The 25,636-nt window shown below is 42.6% G+C and overlaps 3 protein-coding genes across 4 annotated transcripts; 1 reads left to right on the top strand and 2 right to left on the bottom strand.

Moving 5' to 3' along the window:
- Window positions 1–899: 899 nt before the first annotated feature.
- LOC117453082 (phytanoyl-CoA hydroxylase-interacting protein) lies at window positions 900–8,846 on the top strand. The gene is made up of 5 exons (XM_034091938.1): window positions 900–1,078; window positions 3,150–3,326; window positions 4,848–5,022; window positions 6,300–6,417; window positions 7,115–8,846. The coding sequence occupies exons 2-5, from the start codon at window positions 3,159–3,161 to the stop codon at window positions 7,659–7,661; spliced, it is 1,008 nt and encodes a 335-aa protein (XP_033947829.1). The 5' UTR covers window positions 900–1,078; window positions 3,150–3,158; the 3' UTR covers window positions 7,662–8,846.
- Window positions 8,754–10,413, bottom strand: ppp1r3c2b (protein phosphatase 1 regulatory subunit 3C2, duplicate b). 2 transcript variants are annotated; one of them, XM_034091939.2, is made up of 3 exons: window positions 10,155–10,413; window positions 9,956–10,028; window positions 8,754–9,781 (listed from the first exon to the last, which is right to left on the bottom strand). In XM_034091939.2, the coding sequence occupies exons 2-3, from the start codon at window positions 9,967–9,969 to the stop codon at window positions 8,911–8,913; spliced, it is 885 nt and encodes a 294-aa protein (XP_033947830.1). In that variant the 5' UTR covers window positions 9,970–10,028; window positions 10,155–10,413; the 3' UTR covers window positions 8,754–8,910. The 2 variants fall into 2 exon arrangements, with proteins under 2 accessions (XP_033947830.1, XP_033947831.1); XM_034091940.2 differs by having other exon boundaries at window positions 10,159–10,413.
- An 8,020-nt stretch (window positions 10,414–18,433) lies between these two features.
- gins4 (GINS complex subunit 4 (Sld5 homolog)) lies at window positions 18,434–25,636 on the bottom strand. The gene is made up of 8 exons (XM_034091134.2): window positions 25,363–25,636; window positions 24,437–24,523; window positions 23,594–23,707; window positions 22,716–22,813; window positions 22,545–22,633; window positions 22,282–22,372; window positions 19,860–19,963; window positions 18,434–19,558 (listed from the first exon to the last, which is right to left on the bottom strand). Exons 1-7 carry the CDS (start codon window positions 25,456–25,458, stop codon window positions 19,867–19,869), a joined length of 672 nt encoding a protein of 223 aa, XP_033947025.1. The 5' UTR covers window positions 25,459–25,636; the 3' UTR covers window positions 18,434–19,558; window positions 19,860–19,866.

Here is a 25,636-nt window from a genome sequence, read left to right as displayed (position 1 = left end):
TGTGTGTGTGTGTGTGTGTGTGTGTGTGTGTGTGTGTGTGTGTGTGTGTGTGTGTGTGTGTGTGTGTGTGTGTGTGTGTGTGTGTGTGTGTGTGTGTGTGTGTGTGTGTGTGTGTGTGTGTGTGTGTGTGTGTGTGTGTGTGTGTGTGTGTGGTCTAGCATTACTATACTTGTGGGGACCTAAATCTGTTTACATAGTCACGTGTGGGGACTGGCTTCCCTTATGGGGACACATTGGAGGTCCCCATGAGGGGGATCATTAATTTTAGGGTGAAGACTTGGTTAGGATTAGGATTAGGGTAAGGGTTAGGGTAAGGGTTAGGCATGTGTTGGTTATGGTTAGGGTTAGGATAAGTCTCTAGGAAATGCATGTAAGTCAATGTAATGTCCCCTGAAGTGATGTATACATGGTATGTGTGTGTGTGTGTGTGTGTGTGTGTGTGTGTGTGTGTGTGTGTGTGTGTGTGTGTGTGTGTGTGTGTGTGTGTGTGTGTGTGTGTGTGTGTGTGTGTGTGTGTGTGTGTGTGTGTGTGTGTGTGTGTGTGTGTGTGTGTGTGTGTGTGTGTGTGTGTGTGTGTGTGTGTGTGTGTGTGTGTGTGTGTGTGTGTGTGTGTGTGTGTGTGTGTGTGTGTGTGTGTGTGTGTTTTGAGCCTCAAGGCTGGCTTACTGCAGACTGATGTGTTGTGTCTGACTGGCACGATGCTGCCGAGGTCGACTGAGACACTCCAGTTGGAAAACTCTCATCTATTGCTTCGCTTAGGCTTTAATGCATCCGGTGTGGCTGCAAATAGGAACCAAGTCAACATCATCCTCAATAGCCCAGAGCGAAAACGAGACCGGGAGGAGGGGGAGTGAGAGAGGGAGGAGGGGAGGGGAGGGGAGGAGGTTAGAGTGTTTGTGTGTGACACAGAGAGTGAGGGGGAAACAGGCTGAGAGAGAAGCTAGTGTGTTCGTTTCACCTCCTAATCAGTTTTCCTGGGAGATCTATCATCGACTGCAGCAGAGGAGGCAAGAAGAAAAGAAGATAGATTTCTGCCTGACTGTAATCTTCTCCCATCACTAATTTGAGCCGCATACAAGTAAGGAATTCCTCTAAATCAGTCTACTTATCGATGCGTGTAGTGCTCTCAAAATAGATCTATTATGCTCTACTCCCATGAAGTTGTACATCAGTAGTTCATTTGTGCATCACTGAGGGATAATAGACATTAAGTCAGAAGAATGCAGTGGTTGTGGTGTTAGAGTTTTATATCCATTATCCATGCTTTTCTTTAATGACATTTATTGTGAACGTTGTACATTTGTTACACCCCATCTCATACAAGCAGCAGCATTGACTGATTCGTGTCATTTTTAAATGTTAATGCTTGGTTTAATTGAGCAAGGGGGGGTACAGCGCCTAAAATTGTAGAAGTCACACAATATCTGAGTTCGAAAGATTTCTTAATTAACTTCACATCATATTGCTCAGTGTTTCATTCCCTGTAGTTTCCATTTCACCCCCTTTAGTTGATAACTAGAGAACATTGAGCTCTTCCTTTCTCCCCTCTAAATGAGTAAATAACTCCTTGGAGAAAAATAAATGACTTTGAAGCGTTCGGTGCCCTGCTCAATATGCACGAATGCAGCAGCTTCTTTCATGAGGCTGCATGTCTCAAAGAGATAACAACTCGTCTTCAGCGAGTGTGAGGTTCTGACTGAGCTCTAACAGCCCGAGCGAACACAGCAATCAGAGCTGCAGCAGAGATAATTGGCTCACAAGTGTTTATCCTGGCTGATTTATAAATCAGGGCAATGTATGTGAATGATATGGAAACCTGCGTCTGAACTGTGCGCACATGTGTCGGATGTAAAAGTGGCACGCATGGGGGCTTTGATGACTTGTCCTAGAATCTCATCGTGCCCCAGTTCTGTGGAAAACACACCGCGGTTAGAAACGAGAACAGCAGCTGGAAAGCTAACGCGTGAAAACACACGTGCGTGATGCCGCTGCTCTCTGCTCTGGTCCCTGTGTGAACGAGCTGCTGCACACATTTCACAGTTCACAGGCTTTAATGAGCTCCTGCAGCCTGTCCATCAAACACCTCCGAAGACCTCAAAGTCAGACAATGACACAGCGGCAGGCATCCGACGACACAGGCAGCACAAAAAAAGATTGTACGAAGGGTTATTTTTAGGCACATTTGTGATTTAGCATATGCTCAGGAAGATACCAACAATGGTTGTGAAATGCTGGAGAGTTTTTTACTACTAGTAGTCAGCAAGGAGGAGCTTATGATAACACATTTAAGATGGATGCAAATTACAAGCAAACTACGCAGGAAGGAATGTGTACTAAGGCTAAGGGCAAGAGAAAATGACCATTGTGCACAGGTTGCAGAGATTTAACTCCAGTTTATAGAGGGATGGTGACAGCTAATCAAACGCAGGCACACACAGGCCGACCAACCATTTGCACCCAGTGTGAGAACTCAGTCAAGGCTATGTGCAGCAGCCTGGATCGCAACACTGATGTGCAACTAAAGGAAATATGATCATAAATCACCTGCTGCCGTTCCCTACTTAAGCCTCCCCAGTTTCTGCCATAACATTATAAGAGCTGGTAGATTTCCCTCGAGCTGCAAGGAGTTCACTTCACTGTTTTGGGGCTAGTGCACTTCAGCCAGGAGGCATAAGTGTTTACCCTCAGTTTGAATTGTAGCTGACAGGTGGTGCAGTGTTTTTGTATGTGACCCCCTTCCCTGAGAATCGCAGGAGAAGATTGAGGGAGGCTGAGGACGCCTGGTTGCTCGGAGACTGCTGTAGATGGATTGTGAAACGCACAGGGGAAAGCAGAGGCCAGTCAATCAGCCGCGAGCGCATCGAGTTGTGTAATAATGGGAAATGTCAGTTGAGGGCGAGGAGAAGGGGAAAGGAGGAGGGAGAAAAGAGCGGGACAGTGAATAAATAATCAAGACACAGATCCCTAAATGAAAGGTTAATTGGATTCTGTCAGAGGGAAATTCAGATGTGGTGTTTCTTAACTGTTGTACAGTGTCCAGTTTGTGACTCTAAGTGATGTGTTTTAATCTCTTTAAGCAGATGTTCTCCAGCACGGGTATTACAGTGATTATCCTCTGGTCCTTTTTATCTCTCCGCTTTTAATGGCAGATAACAAACATGGACGCTCCTCTCGCAACCCCCTGCAATATCCAGATTTGTGAGGTGACCTGTGACTCCTTCCGCATCATGTGGGACATAACCCCCGAGGACAGTGCCAGGTCCACACACTTCTTCATCGACCTCAGCCGCAAAGAGAACCGGGACCCCAACCGCTTCAAACACAGGGTCTGACCTTATGTACCTTCCTCCGTCCTTTTCATGTCAATCCAATCAATGTGTGTCCTGCTAAGCTGTGTACATTCGTATTTCAGATTCACATTAATCCATTTGTATAGGATTAGTGACGGAAGGCTTCCTTGAAGGCTCACTGTATGCCCTTTGGTCCAAATGTCCATTTTGTAGAGGTCTAGCTGGGTTAACAGATGGGTCTAACTGCCTGACGATATTCTGCATTAGTGTGAACACAGAAAACAGCACTTGCGCACTTTGAGTCACTTCCAGTTCCAATACAGGCGAAAAATAAAAACATGTGCAGTCAACAGCTTCGGGCCAATGACTCACATTGCTTCCTTTTAAAGTGGACAAAAACTGACAAATTCCTCTCCAGCACCGAACAGTTTTCATGCTAAAAAAGCACCACAGACATGAGGCAACGATGTAATGGCTTGTCTCTTTACAAACATATTTGTATATTTGTTCACTTCCAGCAGTGAATTCAATTAGTTCAGCATTCAGTGCTATTCTTCCCCACATCTCTAACAGAGGCCTAAAACATATATTTTCATGGGATTTGCACATGTTAAAAATGTAATTTTAAGCAAATGTGTTCTGTTTGTTGGTTGGGTACTTGGTCCATAACTTTGGTCCACATAAAATATCTCACAAACTATTTGATGCAATGTTGTAAAGACACCGTGTTTCCCAGAATATTTGGTTAATCTGTTGACTTTTAAATGTGTGCCATCATGTGATCAATATTAGTGTTTCCTACCTGCAGAACTAATAGCACATTAGCTTCAACTGCACTGTGAGTTGGTTGGTAATTAGCAAATATAAGCATGCTAACTTGCTAAGCTAAGGTGATGAAAACTGTAAACATTAGACCTGCTATAGTAAGCATCTTAACATTTCCATTGTGAGCATGTTAGCATTCTGATAGCAATTAGTATACAGCCTCACAAAGCTCTATCTCTCTATATTAAATATTGCTGTAGGAAAGATTTGACCTTTTTTTTACAGAATCCTTTGTCTAAATATAACTCCTCTAGCTGAAGCCCTTCATAATCTCTCTTTGTTTAAGATACACACTGCTGACTGTAATTATGACCCATTTCTTGCAGCTGGCAAATCAACCGTCTTTGCTTTTATGAAGTCAAGGCAGGGGTACGAGTGTGAGTTGTTCCTGTCTGCAGGATACGCTCTCTCTCCGATACACACAGTGAAACAAACAAACTTGCATCAGAGATGTTGCCATGGATATATGGGCCTCTGAGCATTCAGTAATTAGCTACTGTATTGGCCTTGGACAAAACAAAGCTGTCGATTTGATGAGATGTCTCCTGGTTACAGCAGCTTGCGCTTGAAGGTGAAAATCCTGCTCATAAGGCAAAGTTTATGTAGGGGAATGGCTCACCTAACAATTGCATTTACATTGTTTTGTTTGATATGTAAATGAAACACACAACAACCTGTTCGAGCCTTGCATCCTGTCTCTGATGTCGACTCCCTCCCTGTTTTGTCCTCCAGGATGTGCCAACCAAGCTGGTGGCCAAGGCCGTGCCCCTCCCCATGGCAGTGAGGGGGCACTGGTTCCTCAGCCCGCGGACAGAGTACTGTGTTGCAGTCCAAACTGCTATCCGACAGGCGGACGGTGACTACCTGGTGTCCGAGTGGAGCCAGGTGGTGGAGTTCTGCACCGGGGGTATGACAAACTAAATCTGACAGCTAAAGTAACATGTACTATAAAGAGTATGGGAGGCATTAGAGGTCATTAGCATTTTACTTAAAGGTCACCTATTATGCAAAATCCTCTTCTTCATGTCTCTTCTACATCAGCATGTGTCCCCTCTTCTTCATGTCTCTTCTACATCAGCATGTGTCCCCTCTGTGGAAAGAGACTCTGAAAGTTTCAGGAAAAAAGATTCTCTCTATTTTTGTCCTGATCCATTTCTATAAAAACCTGTCTGAAAATGAGCTGATCAGATTTTGGTCACTTTATGATGTCATAACGATTTGTTTGGCTTGTGTAACCATTACGGTACGTCCACACAGCAGCTTGAAAACATTTTGAAAATCTTGGAGCTGGGCGTGTCTGAAAGCTTGGGGATTTTTTGCGAGCAACGCGACCAACAACCAATCACATGAATCTCCCGCCCCCGATATACAAAGCAAAAAACCCCGGGGATTTTATGCGAGCAATATATATATATATAAACTCCCCAAACAGGCGAAAACCTACCAGTTTCACCCACTGTCTCTGCCACCTCCCTCCACGCCTGGTTCCTCCGGTTTGTATCGCATTAATAGTTCTGGTCGTAAAGAACCGGGTGATTTGCTACCGTAATTTCTCGTTTGGAATATGAGGAAATGAACTGCGGTCTGGTTCTCCCAGCTTGCACGCGGTTTGATTGTCTAGCGCTTGTACTGTCAGATTTGCATAAACGAGATTTGATTGGCTGACGCTTCCAGCTCAGCTTCAAAAGTTGAACATTGCTCAACTTTTGTATCCTGAAAATCCTGGAAATCTTCGCTTTGCTTCCCCACAATGCATTTTGGCGAAAAGCGAGGCAAAGTGACGTCACCCCATTCAAAGTGAATGGGCAGAGAAGCGTTGGAAGCGTTGGACGATTTTTTTTAACGCTGCTGTGTAGACGGGCCAATCACCAACCAAGGTAACCCCCCCACCTGATCACCTGAATCTCCTCCTAGAGCACCATTGTGTTCTTTTTAACCAAATATCTCTCAGAGAGGCGTGGGGAGGGGCTCCTTGTTTTCATCTAAAGTAACAGACAGAGAATCAGCACTTTTGAAACAGGGCTGAAACAGAGGGGATTATGGGTAATGCTGCAATGATCTGTTTGGTATTTCGAGGCAAACACTTCAGAGACATGTTTTGTATCTGAGACCTATAATATATTGATGAAAAACAGTATAATATTATAGGGGACCTTTAACTCCTCCTTTCCATCCACTTTGCAGACTACGCCATGGAGCACCTGCAGCAGCTGCTCGACAAGGCCAAGGGCTCTGCAGGACGGCTGCTGAAGTTTTCTGTGTTTTATCGCAACCAGCATCCAGAATACTTCGACTTTGTCAGGTCAGTGCTGCTTTCTTATCTCCTAATTACCGCAAAGCAATTCCAGCAAAGCAATTCCGCTCTCATGCCTCTGTACAGTAAATAAGAAACTAATGCATGTAGTTTGTTATCAAGCTTAAGAATGAAAACAAGGGGAAATATATCTGTCCAATGGTAAAGAGAAGCCACCAAACTTGATTGTATAAACAACAAGGTAATTGTTCGTTTCATTTGGTCACCTCTAAAGCCATTAATCCATTTGCGCATGAGTGTTGGGCAAAATTATCCACAACCTTTCTACATCTTGCTTGTTTTAACTACATATCTTTGAATAGGTGAAGTCTTTCCGTCATCAGATGTCTGAACCCTAAGTTATCAGACAAACAAGCTCAGACATTTTTAGTGGCAACAGCATCTGAGAAACGATGATTTTTTTGTGAAACTAGCTAGCTTTTTCCGGATAGATATTTTCAAGATCTACCTGTTCTTGCAAGTTTATCTCGATCATGTTAGCTGTAAGATATATTGATTGATTGGATATTGTTATATATTTTTTTCCGAATTGTTGTGCTAAGCTAACTGGTTGCTTGCTGTAACTAAACATTTAGCACACATGGATAACAATGGTATACATTTTCTCTTTAACCCCCACAGCAAGAAAGTGTTTTACCCAAAATGTGAAGTATAATCCCCCTTTATTTTTCATGTCTTTGCTTAGAGGGGAATGTGGAGGCCTGATGCGTCCCGCCCTGAAAGACATCAGTGGAAGTCATGGATCTCCTGTCAATGGGAAACTACATGGAGTCTTTTTCAGCTGCAGCACAGAGTTTGATACGGGCCTCCCTCCCAAAGACTCCCCATACGGCCCGCAGCGTTTCCTGATCCCAGCGGGACACCTGCTTAACCCCAACATCTCCCTGTACTTTGCAGACTTCTACTGTATGTACACAGCCTACCACTACGTAGTGCTGGTGCTGGCCCCTGTTGGCTCGGAGGGCGATACTTTCTGTCGCTCCCGCCTCCCCATGCTGGACTTGGCCTCCAACCCCTTCCTGACATACACTGCCCCTCAGAGGCCGGGGGAGGAGCCTTTGTTCTGCCACGCCAGCGACGTCATCCTGGAGGTGATTTTCACTGAGCCGGTGTCTTTGGATCAGGGCCACGTGGAGCAGATCCGAGGGCACCACCAGCTCATGAGTCTGACCACAGCCAACGCCAAGAAAGACCCGAGCTGCAAAGTGTGCAACATCAGTGTGGGGCGCTGAGAGCTGGGAGTGTGTGAAACTACAAGATTGAAAGACACAGTGTTGCACCAGACAAAAAACGGTGAAAGCATCAAGTGTAGGTCAGAACACAGTGGAAACAGCCCACCTCTCGGGGTGCGTGCATGCTACTGCCCCTCTTCCCCCCGCCTGGTATAGAATAGTGAGTATTAAATAGAAGATTTTTACAATGTGATTTGCAGAACTTAATCATGATCACAGCTGGAAATATAGTCCATTAACGGATGAGTGGGAAACAGCTTGAGGAATGATGCTGGAAAGTATCAGTTCTGCTTATTTGATCAAAGTTATGTGCTCTCCCTTGTCTCTGTGGCATTTTATTAATATATTTGTCTTCTTTTAATTTAAATGTTTTCATCAAGATGTGTTGGATTTCATGTTTTGTTTCTCTGTACTTCTAGTTTGATGTTATTTCCTGTTTTATCCGAATTTAAACAGTACAAAATCTAAAAGCATGCCCTTACACTAAAACATTACAGAACTGAAGAATTTTAGGGTATAACAAATCTTTTTGCAATATTTACCTCATGCAATACTCTATAAGTCACTGCCAGATGTTCTTTGTCTAAAGAAAAAATGACTTATTGCTAAATGTCTAATATTATTCCTACGTTGTAGCTTTAATTCCAGTTGTCAGCATCCCTTGCAGATACTTGAACCACTCGGTTGAAGGCTGTTGTAGAGTTATGATTTGTTAATTGTAACTCAGTGTCTAAATGTTACACAAAGTTTACTATGAAACAATATGGTGCAATGTGACAATGAAAGCAGTGTGCTGGGACATAGTTCCCTGGGGTCAGTCTCTGATATCAACCCTCTGCTCTGTAAACAGGGCTGAGCTAAGATTAGCTCCCACCCTGCCATGGGGTTTCTATTTGGCCCTGCCCAGTAATCTCTGACCTACATGGCAATCCCAAAAAATGTCCAAAGTGAAAGGGATACCGTCCCTGGTGCACAACAGTACGCATGCATACGTAAGTGGTCATAATGTAGGGCATGTTAAGAGAGCGCGCACTGAAAAATAAAAAGCTTAACCATTGAAATTGAATGTGAAAGAAAATCGAATGCAAAGACCTGTTTCAAAGAGTTTTATACAAAGCACTAACTAAGATGTCTAAACATTTCTGAAAATGAATTCAAATGTAATAAAAAATATATATAAGCTCATCTTTACCCAGGACTGATGCTTTATGTCTGACAAAAAAAAGGAATAATTTCTAGCTTAAGCACGTCATGCCCTTTCACTCAGATTCTTCCCGCAGCAGAGATGTGAGCTGACGCACAGGACCACGCTGTAATTCTGTCCGTTGTTGTTGTCCCAAAACGGCTCGCTCTGCCCACCGGGAGAATAACTCAGACAGAACTCAATCCTCCGTTTGGCATCCAGAACTTTAGGGATGGCAATGTCAAATTCAAAGATGTCTGTCTGAGGGCCCCCGAAGCGTTTCGGCAGGTAAGCACAGGGCACGTCTCTGTAGCTCTGCCACGAGTCAAAGGTGATGCGAACACGAACCTCCTTCTGGAAGCTGATGTTCCTGACGCGCACCGTCCCGTGGAGCGCCTGTTCATTAACGCTGCAGTTCTCCAGGGTCACCATGCTCTCAGCTAGCTTTGCACGAAAGGCCTGGAAATCTGCAGAAGGCTGTGGGAAGCCCAGTTTGAGGCTTGTTCCTGGGCAGCAGGTGCTGACTGTGTAGCTGTAGCCATCCTCCATCATGCTCCCCAAATCCTGCAGCGACGGCAGCAGGTTAATGTCAGACTGCTCCTCTTCATCAGAAAACTCTCTCACGGCTGTCAAAGACATTCCCCGTGAGTCAGCGAAAATCACACGTTTGTTCTTCACTGGGAATAAAAGATCATCATCATCTTCATCAAAGTCCTCCAAGAAGGATGGGAAGAGGTGGGTCAGATAGGCTTGTCTAAAGATTTCAGAGGAAAGCTGATCAGACACTTTAGGCCGGATGCACGGGCGCTGAGGCTTCAGGATGGGAACCCAAACATGAGGACAAAGTTGTTTACGTTGGTTCAAGCACAGTCTGACCGCAATCTCTGCAAGTCCAGCTGACTGGGCCATTGACCCCAGGCCAACCCCTGGCAGAACACTGGAGACAAAGGGATTTCATTAAAAACGGTGGCCATGGAAGTCTTAATCAACGTCTAAATATCATGGAGTTGTAGTAATGACATGCAACCCAAGATCAAGATGATATGACATTATATTCCCCGCTGTTTTGCAGCCCAAACCAACGGCATAACGAGTCACTTAGTTTGCTTACGTTGCACTGGACATCTCAATACTGAGAGTGTGATCTTGAAGAATGGAAATGTTATCAATGTTTGGTTGTAGTTCTAGAAAACAGGAAAAAAACGATTAATGCCAGTATATAGATTTATGTACAAATATTAAAGACCTCTATTTGTGTGGAATTCTGAAATTATAATCTCAAAAAAATGCTCATATGTCTCAATACGTACTTACAAACTCCCACGACCAGCAAGTTGCCTGCAGTGTTTCATCCCTCTGCAGTAGAATCGTGCAGGACCGTTTTTATACCACCTCAGTTAGGATGTCATGCTGTAGGCACCACCCTCTCTACTCTCCTGACCAATCAGAAGTGCTATCTGGTTTTCTGTAATGTTTCAAACCCACCTATAAAACCCATTCCAGATAATTTACAGCAACATCCCTTATGTTTAGCTTGTGCTAATGCCACCCTAGTTCTAATTTGACAGACGACAGAAACATGTTACTGTAAACCGATATCTTTGTTTTAGCACATCATGAGGGTGTTGTCCAGCGAGCACAGTCAGAGTATCCTGAATATAACTCTCCTCTACACTATGGAAAGTATTCCAGTCATCCCTGGTTTATTCTCAGACCTGTCAGTGGACACCCAGGTCTCAAGCCAAATTCTCTGCTGGAAGGCAGAAGGCCGGGTTACAGAACGGCTGAGTATGCAAGTCACCAAAGTGAGGAAGCTAGTGTCCATATTACCCAACATGAAACATATTTGTGCCGCACACAGTGGTCCCAGACGTTTTGAGATGTATTTTGTAATGAAACTTGCAAACATGTTGTTGACTGAGGGATGTGTTACAGAGGGTTATACCAGTCACATTCAGACTAATTAAGGCTACCATAAAAAAGTAGCTTTTGCCCTTGCTTATCATTAACCCCATACACCTGGCAAAGACCCATCATCCCCAAAGAACTACCGACCCATTTCCCTCCTCTGCATCACTTACAAGCTCTACGAGAGGCTGCTTCTCCAACGCCTCATGCCACTCATAGACACCAAGCTGATTAAAGACCAAGCTGGTTTCCGTCCTGGCCGCTCCTGTGCTGGACAGCTACTCAACCTCACCCAACACATTGAGAATGGGTTTGAAGGAAAACAAATAACTGGAGCAGCATTCATAGATCTTTCTGCTGCCTTTGCCACTGTCCAACACCGTACAATGGTCAGGAAACTACTGGACATGACTGGTGACCTGAATCTGTGTCAAGTCATCAAAAGCCTCCTCAACAACAGGCGCTTCTACGTCCAGTTAAATGACCAGAGGAGCAAGTGGAAAGCCCAAAAGAACGGCCTCCCACAAGGTAGCGTACTGACCCCCTCCTGTTCAACATATACACAACGACCAGCCATTACCCCCAGAATGCCAACGTTTCATCTATGCAGATGACCTCTGCATCACCACCCGACAAGTAGACCTCCAGAAGATTGAGCCTGTCATTGAATGCCCTCCAATAAATGTCAAGCTACTACAATAACAACCACCTGAAACCCAACCCATCAAAAACCCAACTATGCAGCTTCCACCTGAGGAACCGAGACGCTAAAAAAGAACTGAGCGGCACCTGGGATGGCCAAAAACTGTCCAACCATACGCATCCCATTTATCTTGGTGTTACACTGGATAGGACACTCTCCTTCAAGAAACACCTGGAGAACACCAAAGCCAAGGTCAACAAACTAGTGAACTCCAAGTAGGGCGCAGATCCACCAACAATCTGTGCAACTGCCATGGCCCTGTGTTTCTCGACAGCAGAGTATGCCTGCTCAAGCTGGAGCCGATCACGTCACACCAAACTGGTCGACACAGCCTTGAATGACACCTGCCGCATCATCACGGGATGCGTTAAGACAACACCTGTCCCGTGCCTCTATGCGCTAGCCGGCATCTCTGCCCCGCACATCAGACGACTAGGTATCGCTCAAGATGAACGGAGAACACAGGAGACAGACATCAGACACCCCTTGCATGGCCACGTAGCACCCCCACGCAGGCTCCGATCCAGAGCCAGTTTTGTGCAGACAGTCCTGCCCCTCCAGACAACCAAACAAGCAGCAAGGACCAACATCTGGGAAGGTGAATGGCAAATAAATTACACACAAGCTCTTGAATGGCTGGACAGAGGAATCACACCAACGGAAAGCCTCGCTAGTGGCCACGACCTTGGCTGGACAACCTGGAAGTCACTGCAAAATGAAAACGTTGTTGATAGTCTATTCCAACTGGCCACTGGAATCAGATAATTGATATAAGTTGAAGTTCAATTACAGCTTAAATATAGTTTAACATTCTTTATTAAACTGTTTCAAATTATTTCTAGTACAATTGGTCTACAGACATTACTACAATTCTAATAGCTGTTAAACTACTGAGCTTATGAACAATAGAGTCAAGGTCGCTGGTTAAGCCAGGATCAATATATTTGTTGAGGTTTTTATTGTGTACATAATAAATGTGTTTAAATGAATTGAGCAATTTTTAAAGGAGTATAATGTTGCAATCTCTTTAAGATAAGTAATGGCAGTTCCAAGATAGATGTTGTTTTCCCTGGGCCTCTCCTTCACAGGCCCACACAATAAATCATGAGACTTCCAAATCCGAAGAGACAGAGATCAGTATCACAAATCCATGAAGGGGTTCTACTTGGCCCAATTTAAATACCATAAAGAGAGTATTCACCCAGCTGTTTTGATTTCTTATAAAAAAAATTGTTTCTCATAAACATGACACACACACACACACACACACACACACACACACACACACACACACACACACACACACACACACAATTTGGATGAGTATTTGCCTTATCCACTTTGTTGCCTTCTTTAGAGTTATTAGTAATTCAAGATTAATTATTGAATTAAATGTGCTACATAAGATAAAATACTGAAGCTTTGACTTGATCATTTCGTTCACAACATTAGACCTTGTCCTCTCATCTCTACTAAAATAAGATACGTGTGCATGTTTGGGTTTTAACACTCCTGTAATGTACCTAGTCTTGTTATCCTTTCATTACAGAGCTGGGAAAATGGCATATTGATTAGATTCTGATCCGTGCAAGTCCAATTTTAACTGACTTTAGTTCTAATGTTAATGTTAATTTGATTCCAACCCATAAGTAATTATTTAAATTAACTCAACATTTCACATGATGGATTAGTGTTCCACATTTTTCCCACTAATTTGTTTTATGATTAGGCCAATGGTAAAGAGAGACATTGATGACCTTATGTCCTTTTTGTTAGTACGTGGTTCCATTTTGTCTATGGCCTTGGACGGCTTCACTAAGAGTCACCCAGTTCTGCCCTGCTACGGTCCGGCTGAGTGCAGTCACAGAGATGCTATGGCTGCTCTACATGACATTAATGGTATGGTCCGAGAATGGACACCATTTCCTGCTCCCAGAGAGAATGACGCTTCTCAAACTGAACTTTACAGCCGTTGATACTGTCTCACGTGGGTCTGCTTCCCCCCATCGAGCCATGAACACTTGGAAGCCTCCTGTCACACCAGCACCTACCCTTGGGTCAGTCAGATGAGACTAACGGCTTCACTTAGGGCATATGGGTCAGAAATATGACTCTCGTTACCACGGTTTGTTTGTTTGTTTTTTAAGGCTATTCATACTGCTATGCTGAGGATGCCTGTAAGTTGGCAGGCTGTTAAAAGCCCCTACTATTTTTAGTATAGGCCTAATGTCAGGGGCCTCTTACTGTCTAATTCTGTATGTATTCACATTGTATGGACCATGTTTCCACCTGGTGAAACTGGAGGCTGCACGAAACTCAGGCTACAATACAACCATTCTGTTCTGCTCTAACGATTCAATTGATAGATTCTACATCAAAACCGTTTGTTTTTATTGTTTCCAATGATAACATCACCTTAAAGGTGGGGTAGGTAAGTTTGAGAAACCGGCTCGAGAACGCTATAATTTGAAAATACACAACCGGAGAAAATCTGCCACTTCCTTACAGAGCCCCTCCTCCAACACACACGAACGCGCACATGACCAATGAGGGCACGAGATAAGTTTGTGCCCCGATGGAAGGCTGACAGGCAGGTAGGCCATCCAATCGATTGGTTGTACTTTTTACAGTATTACGGCTTCTACAGATGAGATTTCTTTATGGCTTTTTTGTCAAAGCACTTTCATTGCACATATTCATTGCTATCGGGATGTTAAGAGCATTCCATGGAATATAATAAAAAGTGTATCTCGAGCCGGTTTCTGAAACATACCTACCCCACCTTTAAGTGGAGGAATGCAAACCTGTTTTCAAATGTAAGGTTTTGAATTTTTTTGACATTTCTCAGTAATGACACCTTCAGACGCCCACTATCATTCATGCTATGCCTTCAGTGGCAACTCAGATGTTAAGGGGGTTGAAGCTTTTCCTTCCAAATCGGCTATGCTTTGTTTTTTTTTAACAAAGGTATGCATTTCCTGCATAATATATGTTTCTCACAATTGTTTTTTGTTAGCTGCGCACAGCTGATACTGAGTCTTCTCGAGGAATGGATTATGATCTATACCATGCTTACATGGACTTGTATGTTTTATTTCATATCTAACGGAAGTGAGAGAAAGACATGGGGAAGTGAGGAAAGAGGGAGATAAGGATGAGAGGGAGATAAGGATGAGAGAGAGATGAGGATGAGAGAGGGATGAGGAAGAGAGAATAGTGAGAGATGTGGAAGTGAGAATCGAGAGAAGAGGGAAGAGAGGGATAGGAAAGAGAGAAGAGATATTTGCGAGTTGCATACTGATACTGAGTTTTCTCGATTAATAGCTTATAGACAATACCATGTTTAAATAGACTCCGACGTTGTTATTACATATGTGACATATGTAAGAAAAGGGAGGGGAGAGTCAATTATATTGAGTAATTGATTTCATATTGGAACATTTATTTCAAATGTATTTCTGATAAACTAATCTTTTATCAAACGGTAAATGGTGAATTAATATAACATTTATAATCATTGAGAAGGGGTTATATCCACAGAGACTGGCTCACATTTAACTTAAAATAACATTTCTCTGCTTTGGACTGATGAGTATATGATTCTTGCATATTAAATGACTAACACAAACCTTACATTTATGCATGTGCATGTGTCAGGAAGGCTCCCAAATAATTCTGAGGGGCCTAGCCTATTTTTGTAATTGAATGATAATGTGCTAATCCATTACCTTGAGTTGTCTCAGGAAAACATCCCTATCAAGTGTTAACCCAATAACTAGGACAGCTCTGAAGGCCAAGGGTCAGAGAGAGAGGATCACACTCTCCGGCTGCAGAGAGCACCCCCAGCCACGTGCAAGGAGGCACGAGGTCGTTCGAGATGAGAGGATTCTAATCTTCAACTTTCTGATGAGATGGGATGCTTCTTCATCTTTCTGCTCGGGGGGGCTCAAACAGACAACTCTGCAGGACGAGCGAGGGCTTCAGAGGCTTCTATAATACAAGGTTCCATATTTCTTGGAGGAGCAGCTGTCTTCCTAACCTCTCTCATCATGGGGGGGGGGCATCTGGAAGGAATGCAGGCAGATGAGCCTGAATGAGCCACACAAAAGCAGAGCAATTGGGGGGTTGAAATATGGCGCTCTGATGAAGAAGAGTTTTGAGCCAATCAGCACCTCAGTGCTAATCTACAGTATCAGGATGCCTTCACACACCAGACATTCTGTGTCATAAAGAGAGGAGGAGAACGAGTCAGCAGGACAGGTTCTTCCAGCTCTTAAGATAACATTTTAATTGAATGACCAGATGTTTACAGATGTACAATTAATGATTGTTTTTATATTTCCGATGAACAGATATGTGTTAAATAGTGGTGATATGTACATTTTGTCAGATCAGATTACACTTTCACACTAAACAAAATAAATTAATTGATATTTTCAGATTATAAGGTATTGAACAATAAGATATTTCTAATATTATAACAAATAATGTTAATATCCTTAATTGTCCAGCAATCAGGCTTAACAACACTACTCTTCAACGTATTACCCATGCACAGACAGACCTAAAATGATGGTTCAAGTTTTAAACGTTTAAACTTTCCTTTCCAGGTTTTTACAAAAGTCTTTGAATATTTGCCTAACTTTTCCTTTTCAGATTGTTAAACATTTTGAGAATTCTTTAATTTTCCCTTCAAATTTTGAAATGACATAATGATTGATAGTTGAAGTAATGTAATTATGTTATCATGCCATAGTCTTTTGATTTAATATGTAATGAAGTAAACGTAAAGTAATCCTGAATTGAGGACACTGTAACTTTGCAGATTACGAATTGATCAAACCACCACTGTGAATTTTATACCTTAACTGTGATTTTATACTTCACCTGGATCTCTTATGATCCTATGTTTTAAATGCATTTGACTAGTGATTGCCTTAAACTAAATCTTTAACTGCAAGCTGGTTTTGATTTTATAGTTTGATAAGTGAGATCAGCTAATGGTTACATGTTAAAACATATTATTTTAAAGAAGATGTTCTTGCTATTATTCATTATTGTTCTTTTGACAACAGACGATCCAAACATTGATGAGAGATGATTTTCTATTGTGATTGTCTGTGTCAATCATTGTGGTTGAATGTTTCAGTCTTATTCTACTTTGTTATGTAAATTGATGTAAGGTGGGACCACACTCAAATCTGAAGACGCCTATTGATTTAAGTATTGACCAAATTATTATTAGACTAATGTTTTCAGGTTATCAAAGATGATAAAAAGAGTGGGCTGTTAGGGATTAATTGTGTCTTTACTTAAGATATTTGACCTTTCGGCCTGTTGACGTTTACGACAAAGCCTAAGTCTGTTATCTGTCTTAAGGCCCTGTCACACTGTCCCGAAATTGACACCCGATGGACACACGATAAAGGAAATGTTCAAATTCGGCTGTGATCGTAGCAACATCGGGCCATTCGTGAGGGCATCTAAGCCATCGTATGACCGCCGGTGGAGTTTCTCAGGCTCCGGCAGCAACTTCGTGAGCGGCAACTTCGTAAGGCACTCGTGAGGGCATCTTGTCAAATCGTGTCATCTTCGTGTGATCATCGGTGCATTCACCCTCACTCTGATCGGGGCGAATGCCCGATGGCACCGAGGATAACAAGATGCCCTCACGATGGCCTTACGAAGGGCAAAATTGACACACGAATTCAACACGAAAATGAACCTTCGCAAGGTCCTTCGGCAATTTTTTGGCATGCCAAAGATTTTGCCACCGCTCACGAAGTTGCTGCCGGAGCCTGAGAAACTCCGCCAGCGGTCATACGAAGGCTTAAGATGCCCTCACGAACGGCCCGATGTTGCTACGATCACAGCCGAATTTGAACATTTCCTTTATCGTGTGTCCATCTGGTTGTTTTATTGCACAACAAAATCATGTAAATATATTATGTAAATAACCCAATTTGTGTTCTGTGAAACTAAAAAGGATATAATATATTATTTTGAAGGACAGTTGACGGGAAATTGTTGTTGTTATGGAAACAACATTACGGAGAAAGCGTAATATTTTCTACATATAAAGACGGATAAAGTAAAGAACAAAGTCTGAAGATATCAGTACAGTATCATAGTACTGTAACATAATTGTTTTTGGTACTTTCATTGCAGTTGTATGTCTTAAATGTAATGTAAATGTTGCCTTCGTGTGTGGTTCGGGGCCATCTTCGTGCGAAATTCACAATTCCATATTCGTGTGTCCATCGGGTGTCAATTTCGGGACAGTGTGACAGGGCCTTTAAGGAATGGGAAGTCTCAGCTATTGCTGACATTACCAGTTTTATGACCGGTCAACTCTTGGTCATAAGAGCCATAGAGTCAGATAAAGTGATTCAGTGTCTCCAGGTGTTCACGTATACCTTCCCCCAATATGCTGATTAGCTCTCGGTAAACTAGTTAAAGGGCTACCAAGATGGGAGGCTGATCAGATTTGACACCCACCCGTGCAGTCAGAACCTTTGACTGTGTGACTTGTGATGTGAAATTCTCCGGCCGATGCTTGTATTAAATCCCAGTGTTTGACATCAGAACTCCTGCTCGTCCCGTGTCTCTCTGAGTCCTGACTCTCCATTGAAGCAGAAGTTTCCCTTACAGTTCCCTATGAGTATTCCTTCACAATGCACATCCATCACAATCGCCCTTTCACAATAAAATACCTTGACATATCCAGTGCATCACTGGCTACTTGAGAACATTTGCTTAGAAGCAAATCAACAACATAATTTACTACTCTATAAAATTGCTCAGAGGCATAAATAATATCAAATATGAAAATCAACAGACATTAAATATATTATCAATGGCTCCTTTGGGCAGGTTACTTGGAAACAAATGCAGTCCTGTGGTGTCTGTTGTACTGAGAACAAAGGGAATCTATTTGATTATGTTATCAGGTAAAAGAATAATGGAAAAACCAACAAGTAATTTACACATTTTTGTTTATTTTTTTAATCAACGTTTTCAAGGTCTTAAATAACCCTTCTTTCATTTTCAAACATTTTTCGATGAATGCTTTTTCTATGACTGCTTTCATGTTCTCTGCTTTTCTTCCTGGTTAAATCTAGAAGACACTCCCAGTGCATTTCTCCCAACCTCACAATCACCCTGAGCACTAGGTTTCTAATTAGATTGGCGGTGCAGTTTAACAATCATTTGACACGTGGCTCAGTTTTGCAGCATCGCAGCACGTCCCTTATTAGTTCCAAAAACTGAGCAATGTGTGTGACGGCAAACAATAAGCACTGATTGCTCCCTTTGAGACCGTTATATAACAATGTTATTATAGCAATTATGTCTCAGAGAACGATGTTCCACACACCCCTTTAGGGTAAAACTAAAACACGCACAGTCAGAAGAACTTTGTGAAGCAGGGGGGAGTTAAAAACATAATATACACTTCTGAAAGTGGAAGCCAAGGGGAGAAGAGACACAGACGTTATCTGAACTTTAACAGGATTTCTATTATTTAAAGTGACACTAATGTATGTTAATTTAAGCGTATATGTCATTAAAACAAATGATCTACCACACATACACACATTTGTACATGCACTTTGTGTTGGTACGCACTGTGCACCAAGCGAACTGATGAAAATGTCACCTTTGGGTGCATCTTGTAAAAGTCCAATGATGTGAGTCAACGGAATGAATTAGCATTAGATAATCTTAACCAGCCTCACAAACACCAGAATACATCACAGTTATGTAACCATGTTATGTAACTTGTTGTGACATGATTAAAAAAAGTACAAAAATAACACCACACACTGCTCTGGCGAACAGGCATCAATCATCAGCAAGCACTTTAACACCAGCAATGGCCTTATGTCAGGTGTTTCTTCCCAGGTGTCTTGGGGACATGTGCCACAAATGTCTGTGTTTGAGTCCCACAAGTAAGTCCTTAATCCTGACAACAGTGAGAGAGAGATGGCTGCACCTCCAGATGTAATCTCTCCAAGTTAATGTGCTCCTTTCACATCATTGCTGTTACAAAAATAGCTTTCTTTCTGACCAACTGGAACCAAAAGCATCCACACAAGCAGCAACCTGCAACAAAGAAAAGTGACAGTGTTTCAATGGTATCAAATGTGAAGTGTAGTTCAGAAACTTGTGTGCCTTATCGTAAATCTATCTTGGACTTTTTCTTTCACATTTCTTTCAGAATCAGTTGCCAAGAGACAATGAAAGCTACAAACAAAGAAAAAACAGGGTGAGCTAAAAATAAGCCCAGATGTAGCTGCAACGTCGTCGCTTATGTAAGATCTGCAGAAATTAATTAACAGATGTCAGTACTAGAGGGTGTGAGGGCAGCGTTGAGTAAAACACAGTCCAACTCATTGTTACTTACCTCCATTTTAAATTAACTGCACGGCTCCAGACGAGACAAGTGGTGCTATTGTTCGATACCGCATTAGATGCTGAGAGCCCTCTTCGAGATCTACAACGTACTCTCTGATAGAAGAGACAGAGTAGAGATAAATCAGTTATTTACGCAGGAAGATCAAACAGTACTGAATGTGAATAGTGGACACTGCTAGATCTGCAAAATTAATCCGAAGTCTATTGAAATTTCAATGTGTAATATCCAAATGCAGAAAGCGCAATATTTCGAAAAGGCAAAATATGTGAACTCAGACAGAGACCTACAAACAGTGCTGAACAGACTTAAACGTCACATGTCATGGTCCTTTCTACTGATCATAATACCATTGTTGAGGGATATTACAATAGAAAAAGACTGTGCAATTTTCCAAACTCACATTGTTTCGCATACAGCATCTCTGTAAACTACGTGTATTCACTCTCTCCACTAAACGGCTCGTTGGAGCTCTTGCCCCCCTCCCTGTGAGCCCAGTGTGCTCCGGTTGACCAATCCACGGACTTCCTCACACACACACGCAGCTCAGCTGATGTCTCCTCCGGGCTGCTGCTGATAACAGACAGTTGGGATCGCGGCGAAATTCTCTCTGCAGACCCATTCTCACAGCGTTTATCAACCTTTTTCTTCTCAATATCAAGCCACACTTATTGTTTTTACTTCGGCTGAGACTTTGTGTGTGCTCAGGGTGATTCACAACGTCCGATTGTTTCACGTTGTGAATCGCGCTGAGCTCCGTGGAGGTGTGATTTCCTTGTTTAGCGATACACAGCGAAACACAGCCAAACTCACCCTGAGCACACACAGTCTCAGCCGAAGTGAAAACAATAAGTGTGGCTTGATATTGAGTCAGAAAAAGGTTGATAGACGCTGTGAGAATGGGTCTGCAGAGAGAATTTTGCCGCGATCCCAACTGTCTGTTATCAGCCTGCAGCCAGGGAGGAGAGATCAGCAGAGCTGCATGCACTGAGTGTGTGAGGAAGTCCGTGGATTGGTCAATTTGGACCAATCAGCGGGGGCTTAACGTAACAGCTCCGCGGACTTAACGTAACGGCTCCACGGATTGGTCCATTTCGCTCCGGTTACAACATGACGTCCTGATGTACCCGGAAGAATCAAATGGATGATGACGTTTCACCAACGAGGCGTTTTGGGGAGTTCTTCTCTGTGTTAGAGTTTTACTCGCTACAGGGTGTACTTTGAGGGTTTTGACTCTGCACACCGTTTACATGCATAAAAACCTTCATAACACACAAGGGGACGGGCAATAACCGGAAAAGCATGACATGTCACCTTTAAAGGTCCCATGTCATGGCCATTTCTACTGATCATGATTCCATTGTTGAGGTCTACTAGACTAGATTTATATTGTGCAATGTTCCAAACTCACATTGGTTTCTCATACAGCATCTCTGTATAGTGTGTGTACTCACTCTCTGTCCTAAACGGCTTGTTGGAGCTCATGCCCCCCCCCTCCCTGTGAGCCCACTGTGCTCTGATTGGTCAGCTCGCCCACTCTGTTCTGATGAGTCCACCACCGTTACAGCGGAACATCAGTGATTATGTGTTACTATGGCGTTAGCAACCAGAAAATGACACCAGCAATGACAAACAGATGAGAATACTGCCGTGTTGGCACGACGTTGCGCGGCTCGCTGCTGTGAGGAGCGGACAGTGTGAGCTCTATTACTGGTGTCATTTCCTGGTTGCTGCGTGGGGTCTGTGAGACATCGCGAAACTCAGCCTGAACTCAGCCTGAGCACCATGGACGCAGGAAGGGGGGGGTGCTGAGGGGGCTGCAGCACCCCCATCTGCGAGGCTCCACTAGCACCCGCACCCCCAAACGCGGCGCACCTACAGTGTAAGCGCGCCACAGTTTCGCCGCTGCGAAAATAGTGTTGTCATAACATAATGACAACACTATATGTATATAACACTCGCACTTCTATTGGATAGCGCTCCAACACATTGTGCGTGAGGGGCGGGACATCTCTAAGCGGTTGACCAATCACAACAGAGCCGGCCAGCTAACCAATCAGAGCAGACTGGGCTCTGGTTTCAGACAGAGGGTGAAAAGAGGTGCTGCAGCACAGGCAGTATGAGAAAAATAAAGAGCTTTTTGAACATTAAAGCATGGAGACATGTAGCAGAAGAGACACTGCATACAATACGAACTTGAAAGGTTGCAAAATAAGGCCTCTTTAAAAATGTAAATATATTTTAAACATATTTTTCAATGATAATGTGGCTAATGATACAAAAATACTCATTCCCTCTACTGTCGTGAATCATATAGCAATTGCAGTCAAAATAATGATAATTTGTGTTTTTGTCCAATTCATGCAACCCTAGACAACTGCCATCAGTGTTTGTACCAACAATTAAAACTTACTTCTGATCGTCTGTTTCGGGCTCGACCAAGATGTTTTCCTGTCTCTCCTTGACTCGTAGAAACACAAAGGAGTCCAGGCAGGGCTCAGGCACTGGAACAACACACAGGGTTTATTGCGAGGGGCAGTGAAAATGTCAAGAGCAAATGCCACCAACTGCCACTGAATGCTAATGGCAGTATTTCAGGCATGAGACATCCAAGAGTGAACAAATATAAATAGAGCGTGTCAGGTGAAAAGATAGAGAATACAAAAGAGGTTTTACCTGCTTTGAGCATGTCCATGGTCTGCAGGTTGGGGGGCATGCGCTTCAAAGCTACAGCCTTCAGGTAGGTTTCTGTGTTGGCATAGTACCTGCAAGCCAGATGAATGTGTGTTATTACACCTCAATGTCACAGAAACAGCTGTATGCACATTATAACTCTATTATACTCACTCTTTGGCAAAAGCAAACTCCTCAGGTGAAAGTAGAGATGGATCCCCCTCCCCTCGTGACTTTTCTTTCTCCAGGACATGAGGGAAGAACTTTTCAATCTAGATATAAGTTGTACAATTAAGCTATTGCTTTTATAAAACGGTTACCAAGTGTGGCAATATGAAAGAAAAATACACACTCTAATTGAATAGTGCGAGGTGGTTGCTATGCAACAACACTAACAGCTAGCGAACATATTAGACAGAGAGCGTTGATCGATTATTTGGCTATTCCTTTACATTAATGTGTATGTTGCCGTTTATTGTGCACCCACTGAAAAACTGTCCAGGTTGAGGTTGTTCTAGGCTGTTGCTTGGAGAGAGCTTTCGCACCTGTGGCCACTAACGGTCATACTTTCTCTGCTTTATTTCAAGACCCGCATCAGAAAGCTTTTGAATGGTGGTACTTTTCCAGTTGGTCTACCTGCTCTCCACGTAGCTCTGCATGTCGTCGTTTAGGTGCTTTTTTTTTCTGGAGATAGGCACTCCTCAATCCACTCCTCTATAGTAAGGCCACCCCGGAGGTCGAAGTTAACCTTAAATGTTTCCATCTTAAGCTTTGTTAGTTAGTTAGTTAGTTGCGTAACGGACATAATGTAACAGCTGTAACAGCTGTAACAGCTGTAACGGTTGTAACGGTTTCTCAGATGCGGAAGGATACTGACTTGTGAAAAGTAACTACAATTCTACCCGTGATATATGCTCATTATATTACGGCTAAGAAACAATCAGATTGCTTGATTTGACTTGTCCGTTTTATAAAGATCAGGTAATTATGTTAAAAGGCAGTAGGTGGAAAGAGAGCTTTATTTCTAACGCCGTAGTGTTGATCTTACTGACCTTCTGCAGACGGGAGCGCAGGTAGCTGCTGAGCACAAAGCGAATCCGGTCTATTTCCATGCGATGGATGCAGGCCTTTGCATCTCCCTTCTTCACCCGCTGCAAGTTTTCTTCCTGTTGGAAAGGTCAGACATTTGTTTATTACGTCACTGAACAAGTACAGACATTAGTGACAAATCTCAATTTTGATGTGTCTTATTTTTCCAATGTAGTATTACAATGCTCTATTGATTTGGAGTCACTGGTTCACATAACATGGAAGCTATTGAAAATAAATGAGACCTAACTATAACCCTAAAATGAAAAGCCCTAAACCCCCCCTCCCCAAAAGAGGTGTGTCCTTCTCGTCAGGCAATGTGCTATCTTGGAAGCTATTGAAAAAAGTCATAGAAATATAAGAGTTTTAATTAAGATTTTCATATGAAATAGATGTAGTACTAAAACCCAATAAAAAGAGCTTATTAGTCCAGTCCACCTATAATATGTGGTATGGATTAGGAGTCACTGGGTCAAATGTAACAGAAGCTATAAAAAATAACTAAAATTGTCTTCTTTTAAAATATTTTTCTAAAATCAGATAACGACACATCACTAATCAAAAAAAGGTGTGCCGCAGAAATGTTTTTAACCATGATTTTTTACTAGTTTGAGCAAGTTTGCGAAGAGGTATTTAAAAAAAAGCATTGGGGTGTGTGTGAAAACTGACTATCAAATACTCATCCTAAAACTAACTCCATCGCCGTACTGTATGAGCTGTTTTGTGACATTTATGTAGACTCATGAGTCTTTCTGTAATTGAGAAATGACACATGGATGTGTGGAGGTATTCCCTGTGTAGTTTACCATGTGAGTGAGCTGCTCCATCACACACTCCACCACCTCAGATTTGTTCTCCTGCAGCTCCGGGGAAAACTTCTCATTCAGCCAAGCCTGAGAGAGAGAGAGAGAGAGAGAGAGAGAGAGAGAGAGAGAGAGAGAGAGAGAGAGAGAGAGAGAACAGCTGTGAGCAGAGGTGTACAGTAACCAAGTACATTTACTCGAGTACTTGAGGTACCTAAACATTTCAGATGTGTGTATCTCACACTGCACTGCAACTTCTATTCATGTGTCGTTGCTTTTAAATGAGTGTTTTTAAATGCCATTTCATATCGTTGCTTTTAAATTTTAAAAATGTAATTTCATAATATGTTTCTTAATGCTTTCATTTTTGTAAAGCAGTTTGAATTGCCTTGTGTCGAAATGTGCCATGTGAATAAACTTGCCTTGCCTTACTAGCACTTTACTTGAGTGTTTTAATTGTTGGATACGTTGTACTTTTACTCCACTACATGTATTTAATACCTTTAGTTACTTTGCAGATTTGGATTAATGATGTGAAATATAATCAACACTTCAATATGATTTTAGTTACACCTGGTTCAACATTCAAAAGCTACCCTGCAGTATACACAGTCATTAAATGAGCTGCACCTTTACCAGCGTCAATAAACACATTAATACATCAGAATGACAACATATAACAACATTATTCTGAAATGGGCCATTCTGCATAGTGAGTACTTTTACTGTTGGTACTTTAAGTAAATTCTGATGCTAATTATTTTTCTATGTTTACTTGAGTAACATTTGGACTTTTACTTGAGTATTTCCTACACTCTGGTACTTGAGGATACTGTCTAAACAGGAGCAGTATATTTTGTTAAACACATTATAGGAAGTATATGGCAATTCCTGTGACAGTAAATGTTAAGTGCGTTAAATCATCTCACTTCTTCCAGTTTGGCTATGAGCTCCGCCGGGGTCATAACATCCTCCTGACTGTCATCCTGGTTCACGCTCCCGTCATCAGACAAAGCGTCCGACATAGTTTTCCTTTACGAAGCAAACAGACAAAGTACTAAGCTTAACCGAAAAGCTAACAGTATGTGAAGCTCTTACACTAAATTGTACACAGAATCAAACAGAACAGCTTAGAAAAAAAGTGACTAAAAGGCTAACACAGGCTACACAGCAGCGTGTATTTACTGGAGAAGCTCTTCTTTA

The sequence above is a fragment of the Pseudochaenichthys georgianus genome, chromosome 9 (assembly GCF_902827115.2).
Source record: "Pseudochaenichthys georgianus chromosome 9, fPseGeo1.2, whole genome shotgun sequence".
In the NCBI taxonomy this organism is placed as follows: domain Eukaryota; kingdom Metazoa; phylum Chordata; class Actinopteri; order Perciformes; family Channichthyidae; genus Pseudochaenichthys; species Pseudochaenichthys georgianus.
Note: the sequence above shows the minus strand (reverse complement) of the source record. Positions and strands in the feature narration are given on the sequence as shown.